At 28.3% G+C, this 14,137-nt stretch overlaps 2 protein-coding genes across 3 annotated transcripts; one reads left to right on the top strand and one right to left on the bottom strand.

Moving 5' to 3' along the window:
* Positions 1-765: 765 nt before the first annotated feature.
* On the top strand, positions 766-4,434 carry Hsc70-4 (heat shock protein cognate 4). 2 transcript variants are annotated; one of them, XM_017902224.1, is made up of 3 exons: positions 766-856; positions 979-1,195; positions 2,303-4,434. In XM_017902224.1, exons 2-3 carry the CDS (start codon positions 991-993, stop codon positions 4,072-4,074), a joined length of 1,977 nt encoding a protein of 658 aa, XP_017757713.1. In that variant the 5' UTR covers positions 766-856; positions 979-990; the 3' UTR covers positions 4,075-4,434. The 2 variants fall into 2 exon arrangements, with proteins under 2 accessions (XP_017757713.1, XP_017757715.1); XM_017902226.1 differs by lacking the exon at positions 766-856 and having other exon boundaries at positions 1,149-1,248.
* A 1,772-nt stretch (positions 4,435-6,206) lies between these two features.
* On the bottom strand, positions 6,207-12,811 carry LOC108549007 (RING finger protein 10). Its single transcript, XM_017902204.1, has 12 exons — positions 12,440-12,811; positions 10,320-10,492; positions 10,013-10,239; positions 9,831-9,921; positions 9,562-9,746; positions 9,293-9,485; positions 9,070-9,204; positions 8,731-8,953; positions 8,379-8,630; positions 8,121-8,295; positions 7,327-7,667; positions 6,207-6,559 (listed from the first exon to the last, which is right to left on the bottom strand). The coding sequence occupies exons 1-12, from the start codon at positions 12,507-12,509 to the stop codon at positions 6,471-6,473; spliced, it is 2,154 nt and encodes a 717-aa protein (XP_017757693.1). The 5' UTR covers positions 12,510-12,811; the 3' UTR covers positions 6,207-6,470.
* Positions 12,812-14,137: the final 1,326 nt, after the last annotated feature.

Genomic DNA, 14,137 nt, shown 5'->3' with positions numbered 1-14,137 from the left:
AATGCATTTCAAGATATTTGAACTTATGTATTTCGTATTTCCTGTGGTTCAAATAAATTCTTACTATTTCAGTGACAATTTCATTACCATGCCTATAATGATATATCATCATGATTCAACTAATTCATTAATATTGCTTTTACATCAAGTGTCATTATTCCATACGTTTTTGTTATTATATATATTATTAAAAGAAGAAAATATGCTACTCTTAGTAATTTTGCATATACTAAAATAACAATTTTTTCTACAATAAGTATTACACAGTCAAAAAATATGAACAAGTAAATTATAAAGGTTATAGATGTCAAAGAAGTTAAAAGGCCTTGAACACAACTATACCTATTCATATTTGCATGTAAATTTCATGTGTATGTGTATTGCTGCACGCCTTCTGGAACTAGTTACTAGATTTTTTTCTAACTTGTACGTTACTTCCGTATCATCTGTCGTTCCAACCGGAAATTATTTTAAAAAATTATTTCAATTACTTGTTGAACATTTAAGAAATAGCTTTAAAAATTTAATATAATTTTTATAAAAATGTAAAGATTAGGTTTCTTTAATGTTTTCTACATATAAAATACTTTCGGATCGATCATTAACCATATAAAATTCTATCATTGATACACGTAGTTTGTGGCGCGCATCCAGTAATCATCCGAGTTCAACGGAAACTAGCTTCTGATTGGTTGGTAGAAGGTACTTGACTAAGAAGAACATTCCAGAAGCGTCCTCTGCAAAAGTAATATATACGGAGCCGCGAATGCGGGCTCTTCACTCACGTTGCGAATCGTCAAGTGAAGAACTTCTTTACTGTCCTACGAGACGAACTTTTACACGCGAATAAAGAAAGGTGTGTATCCATTGTTTCCATTTGGTTTTGCAATATTCGACATGTTCATCATTCATTATTTATGCCCAAAATAATTTGGATATTTTTTTCAATAATTTCAATTTTTATTTGCATTTTTATAGAGAAAAGCAAAGATGGCCAAAGCACCTGCAGTTGGTATTGATCTTGGCACTACTTATTCTTGCGTCGGTGTATTCCAACATGGGAAAGTGGAAATCATCGCTAATGATCAAGGAAATCGTACAACACCTAGCTACGTTGCATTCACGGAAACCGAACGGTTAATCGGTGATGCTGCCAAAAACCAAGTTGCCATGAACCCAAATAATACCATCTTCGGTGAATATACTTACTTACAAAATATCTTATGATGAGCAATTATTTTATTTCTTGTAAGTAAAATTATACATCTTTTGCTTTTGATAATTTATAAATTTTATTTTGCGAATTACTCTGAGCTCTATTAGTGAAATTTAAATTGTTCTTAATATTCGCGTTTTTATAATATTTTTTATCTTTTATATTTTTCTAGATACTGGTTTAAAATAGATATATTCGATCGCGTATAAAAGTATTAAAATAAAATTGTCGATGAAATTCATTCTAAAATCTTGAATTAACTATTAATATACTGTACAGTGTAATAATTAAATATTATTGTAAATTATCAATAATCTCTAAATCAGATAAGATTGATCGGTCGTTTTAATTTAATAATTTTACGAAAATTGCAACAATAAGTACTAATTATTCTTAAATTGAAATATTATTTAAAATTATGCTTGGTTGATAATTCTTGAATTATTTAACATTATTTTTCAACGATATCTATTAACTGAAATTTTATAAATCTTCAGTAAAATTTTATGTCGTAAGTTGAACTATTGCTGTAATAGAATAATACAAACTGTTATAAAATGATAAATAATGGCTTTAAATAATGATTAACTTAAAATAATATTACTGGGGATTTTATAAATGGGCGTGGAGAATTTTTGAACATGGTAGGCGATGAGATCAATGCATCTACTAGATGTACGGTAATACGCATGCGCAGATGTATAAGTTAGGCTTATAACGGCTAGAGGACGCCATTTCATTACTTTTTCGCGTTATCGTATAAAAGAAATATTTTCTCTGTTTAACTAAATATTAAAAATATAAAATTTTGGTGTCAGTTTCATTATTATAACACATTTTTAAATATTTGTAGCATATAAAGATTTTATCGTTGAAAGTATTTCCAGAATTTCAAAAAGATGAAAATATCAAATAAAATTGAAATTAATATCTCTTTACTTAATTTCTAATAAATACAGGTATAAATTAAATTTTATATTCAAGAATGAGTAAAAAATACATTGAATATTTCAATTTTAAGTTAAAAACATAATTAATAAAGTATTTATTTTCAAATTTTATCGAATTGTATATTTTCGTTTTCAGATGCCAAGCGCCTTATTGGACGTCGTTTCGAAGATCCCACTGTTCAAGCTGATATGAAACATTGGCCATTCACAGTTGTAAATGATGGCTGCAAGCCAAAAATTCAAGTATATTACAAAGGAGAGACGAAGACTTTCTTCCCTGAAGAAGTGAGTTCAATGGTTCTGGTAAAAATGAAGGAAACTGCTGAGGCATACCTCGGAAAGACCGTCACGAATGCCGTGATCACTGTTCCTGCTTACTTCAACGACTCGCAGCGTCAGGCAACCAAGGACGCTGGTACCATCTCGGGTTTGAACGTTTTACGTATTATCAACGAGCCCACCGCTGCTGCCATTGCTTATGGTTTGGATAAAAAAGCTACCGGCGAGCGCAACGTCCTAATCTTTGACCTCGGTGGTGGCACCTTTGATGTTTCAATTTTGACCATTGAAGATGGCATTTTCGAAGTCAAATCAACAGCAGGAGATACTCATCTTGGTGGCGAAGACTTCGATAACCGTATGGTCAATCACTTTGTCCAGGAATTCAAACGCAAATACAAGAAAGATTTGACTATAAATAAGCGTGCCCTTCGTCGTTTAAGAACAGCTTGCGAACGTGCAAAACGTACCTTGTCTTCGTCTACCCAAGCTAGCATTGAAATTGATTCACTCTATGAGGGAATTGATTTCTATACTTCAATCACCAGAGCTCGATTTGAAGAGCTTTGTGCTGATCTTTTCAGAGGAACACTCGAGCCAGTAGAAAAATCAATACGCGATGCTAAAATGGATAAAGCTCAGATTCATGATATCGTCCTAGTTGGTGGATCCACACGTATTCCTAAAATCCAGAAATTATTACAAGATTTCTTTAATGGAAAAGAACTGAATAAGTCTATCAATCCTGACGAAGCTGTGGCTTATGGAGCGGCTGTGCAAGCAGCTATTCTTCATGGTGACAAGTCTGAAGAAGTACAAGATCTACTGCTTCTTGATGTAACACCTCTATCTCTTGGTATTGAAACTGCTGGTGGTATTATGACTGCTCTTATTAAGAGGAATACTACAATTCCAACAAAGCAAACTCAAACCTTCACTACCTATGCTGATAACCAACCAGGAGTACTGATTCAAGTTTATGAAGGAGAACGTGCACTGACAAAGGATAACAACTTGTTAGGTAAATTTGAACTCAGTGGTATTCCGCCAGCCCCTCGAGGAGTTCCTCAAATTGAAGTCACCTTTGACATTGATGCCAATGGTATCTTGAATGTCTCTGCAGTGGATAAATCTACTGGCAAAGAGAACAAAATCACCATTACAAATGACAAAGGTCGTCTCAGCAAAGAAGATATTGAAAGAATGGTTAATGAAGCTGAAGAATATCGTAATGAAGATGAGAAACAGAAGGAAACCATCTCTGCAAAGAATGGTCTTGAGTCTTATTGCTTCAACATGAAGAGCACAGTGGAAGATGAGAAACTCAAGGAGAAAATCAGTGCCAGTGACAAACAAATTGTATTGGACAAATGCAATGATATCGTTAAATGGCTTGACACCAATCAGCTGGCTGATAAAGAAGAATATGAACATAAACAGAAAGAATTGGAGGATATATGCAACCCCATCATCATGAAATTATATCAGGGATCTGGTGGGGATATGCCTGGAGGATTGCGTGGTGGAATGCCTGATGGAATGCCTGGTGGTTTTCCAGGAGCTGCTGGTGCTAGTGCTCCTCCTTGTGGTGGTGGTGCATCTGGCCCTACTATCGAAGAAGTCGACTAAATTGTTACTCTCCTGCCACACTACACTCTCTATAATTTATTCCTATGCAGAGGATAACAACAACCTGAAGAACATAGAATTACACAGCTGCGATCTTTCGTTCCTCAGTATAATTTATCTAGGATTTAGTTCTTTCTTATATCATTGTAAAAGTCACTTTAGATTTATTTATTTCGTTCCTCTGTAAAACTAGACAAATGATTTATTCTATTAATTATTTTTTACTGATTACAATGCGTGAACAATAATTTTACGCACGTTGATTATTGTATTTACATGTCAGTAATATGGATAAAAGATCAGTTGTTGATTTTCTATGTTCCAAAAACTATGCAAATATAAAACAACCCCCGAAAATTATACAATTGTTTTTAATTTATTACCTTTAATTAAATAAGACTTATAAACGGTCAGCAATGATTTGTTATGATCAGATAAGTCATATTTTAAATTTAATTTGAATTTTATTCAACACTGCAACTTATTGCGATATTTTAATTCATTGTATTGAATAACAAAATTAAATTTTAATTGCCATTCTATTTCAATATTTGATATATTTTATTTTAGTTAGGATATATTTTACATAATAAATTCTAAATTATTCTTTATTCTAATAAATATTTGTAGTATTATATACGTATTTTAATACAACATTTGTAATAGAATAAAGCGTAAAATTTCTTAATTGTATTATAATGTTGTTGAAAATATGTATATAGTTATTGTATATATTTTGTAAAATGTACAACAAACAAAACAAAGTACAAAATTTTTTATATGTAAAATTTACAAATATTTTATATTTTTTTTAATGATTTCACATTTTGACATAAAATAATATTGATCTATTTTAGTAGTTACTTTAGTTTTAATCATTTATTATTTTTAGTTATTTTTATTATTCTACAGACCATTTTTCTATTTATACGAAATTATGTGAACCATCTTTTTTTAGTGATGGGTTAATAATTTGTTTTATGTGTTTTGATATATACTATGTACATTAAAATAAAGTTTAACCAGTTAGCTGTGGCGTCCCTTTTGAAAGCGCGCACTTATATGTGTCGCAAAAATCGAGCGATGACGAGTATATTTGTCAATCACAGAATAAGTGTCGCTATTAAAATATTGAATCAAAAAGATGAGTTTATTTTATAAAATTGACAATTTTATTACTAATATTTACTTATTTGATTAACATCTATTCTCTTATTGGTTAGCCTTTATGGATATCTATGAATTTTAGTGACCGTCAAAAAATAGCTAGGTAACTTCGGGTCAGCAATCGTTAATGGGCTCAGAAGCTTGGTCAGCGTCACGCATTTGTCCCGTGGCGGACCATCCCTAAAGGAATCCTATCATAAATCAACTTTCCGACTTCTGCTTTTGCCCCTTTTACGCTAACATCTAAAAAACGTTATCATCACACATAAATAAATTCGTTATGCAAACTGATAAGCTATTTCAGCCGGTGCATACGAGGACGCATGAGTTCATCTCAAATTATTCTAAACATCTTGAAATTTGAGAACATATTTTATTTTTCACAAAAATTACAATTTAAATAGCCAATGGTCACTACTTTTTACGCATGACGAGTATACTCGTTACACTCGTTAATTTTTGTTTACAATTTCTTTGTTTTGAAAGAAACTATTGAAATAAAATAAGACATAAAAATACATATTAAAAAATAAACCAAAAAGATTGTTTTAAGTTATATTTGCAGGATATTTTAAAAGTTATGATTTTTATTTCGAATAACAGAAGAGACGACTCTTTTAAATACGATGGTCTCATTTGCAAATGCATTGCTACGGTACGAGATAATCCTAGCGCGGATGTACTATGTTCTATCATCGTTATAAATCAATGAGAAATTTTAACGATTAATCAAAATTACGTTAGCATATCGTGAATGTTAGATGCTGGTTGATTATAATCACGATTAGTGCATTGCGAGTATCAGCCGTTAGGTGATTAGACATCGGTACTATTGAAGGAATTAACAATGCAAAGAAATAAATCATTCAAGCATAGTACATTCTTCTCGTTCTATAGTAAAAATTTTTTTTTACAATTTAGAGGCACAAGGTCATCACAGTTATTGCAATAAAATTAAATTTAGATTATTCTTCATAAAATTAAGTTTTATTTGCAAGCACAACAGACTCAAATGCTACAAAAACAATTGTTCAATGATCAATAGTATAATGATGAAAATTTAATAAATAGCAATACATCATCAATATATATTATGATTTGTACTAGGATTTTACAAATTTTCTAACGTATACCCGAAATAACCTGAAATATAACACCTGATAATAAAATAAGTGAATTATGAAATTTGAAAATAACAACATAGAGTGCAAGCGTTATTATGAAAGAAATTAAGATTGATGTGCCATAGTAGTTGCAAACAATACAGTTGATTTTCCTTTCTTTTTCTTCTTCTTTCCACTTCCATTTTTCTTTGTTTCTAGAAAAAAAAAAACAAAAATTGAAGTTATAAATAGAATATTAATTCTATCAATCATCACAGATATGCATTACACAACAATTTCTATAATTCATTAGTAATAATATAATCTCACAAATAAAATAAACACAACGCTCCAATTTTCATGTCACATATTTTCAAATGATTTTTGCAAAATATTTTTCTACCAAAATAAGCTACATGTATTACTAAAACAATATAAAATGAATAATATATTCTTAATTATTACATTAAGATATTTTTATTACGAAGAACATTTCTTTTGCAGTATTATAATATCCTTTGTTCTTGTTTTTTTTTATCCTTTTATATTACAAAAATAACATAAGAAGATAATCATAATAATTTTTAGTATAAAATAAGATAAAGCTTTTACAAATATTTTAATATATTATGTTTTTATTAGTAACAATAAACATCAAGTTTCTTAAACGTTGAACTACATTTGATGTTTCTTCACAATTAAAATATATGGTGATGAGATGAATTAATCTTCAAATGATGTTACTGATTAAATATTAGAATGACATTTAAGAAAATATTTAGACACACATATGTGTATTTCTTTGTAAATTAAATTGGATAAAAATGATTTGATTAGACACTTCATTATTGTGATTTCGTTTAAACATTGAAATAATATTCAAAATATTAGAAACTTTTCATTTTAAAATGTTTGAAAATTTTATAAAATTGAGTGATTTTTACTTACATGAAAATTTGTAATTGCACTGTAGTAAGCTTACCTAATTTTGTTTGCTCTAAAGCAGCTGCTAAGGCATCGCCAAAACTCTGACTGTGTGATGGTACTGGGATATAGTCTTCCTCTTCTTCAGTGTTTCTTGAAGATGATTGAACGGTTATACTAGTATTTAGTTTCCCATGAGTAGAGTTAATTGATGGCCATATTGATTGTGACTTCATACGTGTGCCGGTATTTCGCAACATTTCAGCAAACGATGGCCCCGGTTCGTGAGTGACGTTGTCAGTTTGTTTAGATGTAACAATCTCGTCAAATGTGCTTAAGGATGGACTACTAGCGACACTTGAAGCCGTCGTCGATTCTGGTGGTGATGGAACGCTTTCTCTGTAAACATATATTTCTTAAAATTATTCTATATATTTTGGACTTACTTATACTTTCAATTTGATGATATATATTGACATTTGTCACTAACGAATATTCTCTTATAATCTTTAAATGGCAAATATTTAGTGTTATATAATGTTTAATATTAAAAAGCGTCGAATATATGAAATTAAAAATTTGCTAAGACATAATTCAAGAAATTGTTAAAATATGATGTAAGTTTAATAATAAATTTTTAATGATTGATGTATCGATTATTTGGATATTTTAAAGAAACCTTTAAAACTTTTTATATTTAGTGATAAAAGTGAAATATATTATAAAATAAAGAATTTTTCTTTATGATAATAATACAAAATTTGTGTTTATTTAACAATTTGATGTAAAAGAGCAATTATTAAATGCTAATAGATCAATAACGAATGTATTGATAACGAAAAGTATACATACTCTGAAAATAACAATTCTGGTTGCCATTGAGGAAAATGTTGTTGTGAGTCAATGTGTACAATAGGTGTTGGATATTTTCCCATTCGTTTGTTTTCTTCCTCAGTAATCTTTCTTTCTCTTTTCCTTTCCTCGCGTTCACGTTGTTGTCTACACTTGTGCCTCAATGTTAATTGGGCTATAAAATTAATTACAGTATGAATTTAAATGTCGGTAGAATTTAAGAAGATATACTTGTATTTTTTCTAGAGATAAATGTACCTTGAAATGAAGATAAAACCTCGTTTGATACAATTGGCGGCTTTAATTCAATTTCAGCTACTTCAAATTGGCAAGCCAATGGCAAATGACATAAATATCTTAATCTACGTCTTAGATTTTCCGTAAGACTTCCAGTTTCTTTTTCTAAAAGTTTTCCCATTATGGTATGAGGAGAATTTTCAAGACTACCGTATTGCATTTCTAACATTTTTACATTCATTGCATGTAAATATAAATGTTGTCCATCTTCCGCTGAAAATTAGTATTTTTTATAGGTATATTAAATTTAAACTTTTGGTAAATTACATGTTAAAATATATATATAAAAGGATGAAAAATATTAATTAAAAACCTTGGTAAAAGTAAAAGAATTTTTGAGTGTTCGAAGTTAATTGAGCACTATTAGGAGAATTTTCTATAGACTTTGCTTCTTCATCCAGATTTTTTACGTGCCCTTTTGTTGAAATACTTGCTTCTTCACACTCTTGAGATCCAGATTGAGATAAATGTTTCTCAATGTTGTTATTTCCCGTTTGCGCTGTAGTTTCATTCATAGGAATAACTCCTGATTTCATCTAGGAAAAAATTTGTTTTTATGAAAAAAAAAGGAAAAGAAAATTCTACTCACAAAAACTTTAATCTATAATGTTTTAAATTAAAAATTTTATAAGTTTACTTAAATTTATTTTACCTTTTGTGGTAATTCCTCTTCTCTTTTTGAGAGTTCATCAAGTGCTTGTTCAATATAACAATTTTCTGGAGAATCAGGATTATCTGATAGCTCGAATTTCAATTGAATCCGTTCACATTCAATAATATTCACGACCTGATATATAATTTGTAATACAAGTCACAATTAGTATTAATTATTTGATATCTTTACATTTTAATTTTTAAAAGTTTAAGGAACTTACATCATCTCTATTTGCAATGAGAAGTTTTGAGTAGACTTGAGTGCTAATAGTTTCTGAAACTGGGAAGAAGTTTGTTGGAGTTTGAAGTATGGATCCAACAGGCACTGCGAGCAACGATCCCTTTTCACGACGCATCAAACGTAAAGTGACAATATCTCCTAAATTTAATGTACTTTGTGTGACTTCACTAACACTGAAATGGAGAAGAATATTTTTAATTTTTTATTTAAATTTCATTAAAATATATTAGTTATATTCAAATAAATTACCTTTTTAAATCAGATTTTTGGATAGATTCATAACAAATAGGACATTTACGCCAAGATTTATCAGAAAGTGATAAATAATGAAGAATACAAGGCCAACAATAAACATGACCACAACGTGTCATTTTTCCAGCAACTGGTGAACATAAACATATTGGGCATGATAAGCTTTCAGAACTATGGAGTTTCTAAACAATAAAATTTTATAATTATTATTATTATATAAAACAAATAGAATTAAACAAATTTTATTAAAGATATTTGTAACTTACAACTTGTTCTACCAATTTCCAATCAACTAGTACATCTGGATCACTTAGATACAACGTATAATTTCCACTGTCATTTACAACAAATTGACAGCTGAAAAATAATATAATAATAAAATTTAAGTACGTTAATACTATTAAAGTCATCAATTTTATATTATCAATATTGATATAAAATATCATACCTGGCTTGTAAAAACTGCTCTTTGTTGTACTTATGCCGTTGTATTGGTGGAAGCCACCTATTACTGTTTCGAGAGAAACCTTTCACTGATTTTCCATGACTCCATGCACTTGAACCACTTTGCATATCACGTGGCTCATAATGAAAATTTAGCAGATGATTCAAATTCTGCTTTTTACTTCCTTGGACCACTATTGAGCCAGGCTCAGCAAATTCTGTATGTACTACCTAAAAATTAAAATATTTAATTCAGAATTAAGTTAGGTTATAAATTACATAAACCAGCATAATTAAATATAAAAATCAACCTTGGTATTCTCCTTTGCACTGCCATGATATTGTCCTTTAGGTCTTGGTCTCTTATCAAAACTTTTTGTTTTTTGTACATTGCACTTCTTTGATTGTTCAAATTTCGAAGAACTGCTAGCACCTGCTGGTTCGCGACGGCGCGAATTTCTTGGAAAAAGTTTGTTTGTAACATCTGCAGAAATAATAATTTATAATTTAAAAAATTGTCAGTAATCAATAGACAGTAAACAACTTTCAAACAATGTATAGGACGAATTTATAAATAAATATGAATATAAAATGTATATAAAAAGAAGGAAAAAATTAATTTTATATAATAAATATATAGCATATTTATAACACATAAAAAGTTACAGAAGTGATCATAACATGAAGAAATTCGTATATAACAAAAGTTAATTTTAAAATATTTCATAAATTTGTTATATACTATGAGAAGTAACTGTTATTAATGTCTAATCAATAATTAAATTTAGGATATTGTTAGATATAGTTAGTTGTTTTAAAATAATCTGACTACTTATCATTTTTTCTAATTCTGTTAAGATTTATCTATATAACACATTACACCGGACAGCCATATTATTACTAGTTAATGTTTTTCTCGCAAATAATAATTATTAAAAGAAAATGAAAAGGATAAAGTTTCGAAGTTTTCTACAAGCAACAAGATATGTTATATATCAGTTTTTTTTTATTTAAAATATTTGTTGGAAGTGCAAGTAATCAATTTTTTAAATGAAATGTTGCACATTGTTCTATGCCACATGAAAATTTCTTCTTGATATGACTAAGCAATATAACTACTTTACAAAGTAAAATAAATCAAGTATTGATAATTTATATAAGTCATATTGAATATCACCTGTAATTATACAAACAAGAAATTCTTATAAACATAATAATATGACAATTTCAAAATATCTCTTTTACTTTTAATCTTGTATGATTTTCAAAGTCATTGTAGACTACATGTATTCGTTTTGGTGGACACTTTCATATGTCATAAAAATTATATAATGTTCCATTTAAATAAATTAAGATACCTTCATTTCTCAACAACCACTTTAACAGAAAAGAAAGAGAAAAGAAGATTAAGATGTATAGATAATTCAAAATATTTAATTTTTAGTAAAATATTTTGAACGTTTAAAATAAATATTTATAATTACAATACACATTTATTTCTTGAAATTAGTATCTTTGGTTTAATATGTCTTCAAAATGTTTATAGCATTTACAATAAGGGACTATATATTTTTGTAAAAATATATTACTTTAAAATTATTTATTAAATAAAAAGAGAATTTTATGCAGAAAAAGTATATATTCTTAGACCTTATTTTGTTACCTTTATTGTATTATTAAAAGCTATTTTTATAATATATTTGGTATATTATTAATCTTAATATATATTAATGTTTAATGTATATTATTAAGATTAATAAAACATATATATTTTAGTATAAAAATATAATATAAATTGAAACATAATTGTGATATTATATATGAATCTAAAGGTTATTTATTTTTCTTCAATTTATTATAACAATTTTCAAAAGGTGCATCTGTGCATAATATGCATAAAATTAGGAATAGCTTTAAATTAGAATCACAAAACTATAAATGTCGTAATAAGAAATAAAAATTTTACGAATGTTTTAAAGAGTAAAACCCAAGGTATTTTACTATCTAAATCAGTGAAAATTATTATTGTCATTATGATATCAAAGATATCTTTGATAAGGCAATTTTCTTTCTCTTTTTTCTGCAAAAGAGATTAAATTAGTTTTGAACTAAGAAATAAACTATAAACTCGATATTTTTAAACAAATATTCTAAAATATTTAAAAATATTTAAGTTGAAGTATTCTACACGTTATTATACGAGTTGGTAATATTTAAGTGTCTCGATGGATTTAATGAATTATATAATTAAAAGATTATGAAAATATTATGAGTTATAAACAAGGAGAGTGAAAACCAAAAGATTAAAATCTTCAAGAAACCATAGATTATGAGGAATAAATATCATTCTTTCTTTGTACAAGATACGCATGTAAGACGTCGGCGAAATGATGACGTCGTTATTGAAGTAATCGACATTTGTACGACGCACCTTGAGTCTTTTTACTATCAGCAGGAGCCCCCTTTGTAGAGGATTGCGGAAATTTCGTATTTTTTTCCATTTCTAGCACGAATGTGTTCGTGCTGAATTCCAGAGTGGTTGCGGCTACGGTCTCCTCCGTATGGAGAAACAATATATTTCTGCAAGCCCTTCATCTTCTTCAATAAGCCATGTTTCGTTATTGTCAAAGGTGAAGAAAAAATCCTCGAAATGCCGAAAATCCACGGCCGATGTAACGGTACTAGGATGACCACAAACACAGGTATAACAGAGCAAAAGCTCTGCTTTGGTTTTTCGTCGTAATCGACGATTATTGCAATTCCTGGCTCTGCGGCCAAAAACGGTCGCGATCTCGTCGCTATGATGGCGACGAAACTAATGACTTGCGCAAGCGGAAGTAATACGTGACACATATCGACTACTCTAGTAATTTGCAAACGTTTAAATGATAAGCTAATATTATTAGCATGAATTCTAATTCTTCTATATCTTTATACATACGAGTAAAAATTAATATAAATATGTCGAGTATAAAATATATTTTAATTTTAATACGATAATAGTAAATAATACAATTTATTTGATTTTTGATATTCAAAAACTTACACGTATTACGGTACTGATACGATAAATTAAATTGCGTTATTTTTCAATGAAATTTTATCATATTCTAGAGTATGACATAATATGTTGTAACATGCTAGATATATTGTAAGATATAGGTTTTTTCAAAATGATAGTTGTATTGTACTTAAAATAATGAATTTATTCCTTGATATTTAATTATATATATTACTAAGTTTGATAGGTTTAGTTGTAGAAAATAATAATTTTAACAAGAATTGATTAAATAATTACAATTTTCATTAAATAAAATTTTATATTATTTTTATTTAATGTAATTTAAATTAAGGGTTAGAAAATAAATATAAATTGGACAAATTAAATTTGGTCGAAATCGATAAATGATTGAAAAATCAAGGCGTATTCTCAAAAAAATAAAATCTGTGTAGTACGGAGTTGTACTAATAGATGTCGCTACAAGTTTCTTCTTCACATATTCGCTCGATAATATATCAATAACCAAGGGAAGGAATGACAGAAATTCAAAACTTATTTCTATTAATTAAAATAAAATAATACATATACATATCATAATATATATATATACAAATAACATTTTAATTTCAATTTTTTGGATAAGATAATAGTTGTACATGTTAATTGTCTGCTCTGCATTTACTACAAAAATTAATTAAATGGCATTGATTTTTGAATTTATTATCAAGTATCTATCCTCGTTTGTAGAGTAGCATTAATTCATTAATTTACTGACAAATTTAATACGCTAGAGGATATACATATATGTAGACACAAATGTATTGGTACTTCCAAGATTTGATTAATCTTTATATCTAAAATATGTTTATGCAGTTACAATATTACGAAATTCTAGTAGTACGTACGTAAGTTCTCAATAGTACGAAGTTCTAAAATACATTAACACCGTTACGAAATTAAAAATAATATTTGGAAATAAAGAAGGAAAAGGAGGGAGAGTTATTATCTTATTTTTCATACATGTTTCAGTATTTGATTATAACTAAAATAAACAACTAAATGCAAGGTTTGGCACATCTATAGGAAAAGAATGTTATAGATTATGTTATATACTTTCTGCATAGATAA

Source organism: Eufriesea mexicana, unplaced genomic scaffold, assembly GCF_001483705.2.
Source record: "Eufriesea mexicana isolate 0111107269 unplaced genomic scaffold, ASM148370v2 scaffold1809, whole genome shotgun sequence".
Lineage (NCBI taxonomy): Eukaryota > Metazoa > Arthropoda > Insecta > Hymenoptera > Apidae > Eufriesea > Eufriesea mexicana.
Note: the sequence above shows the minus strand (reverse complement) of the source record. Positions and strands in the feature narration are given on the sequence as shown.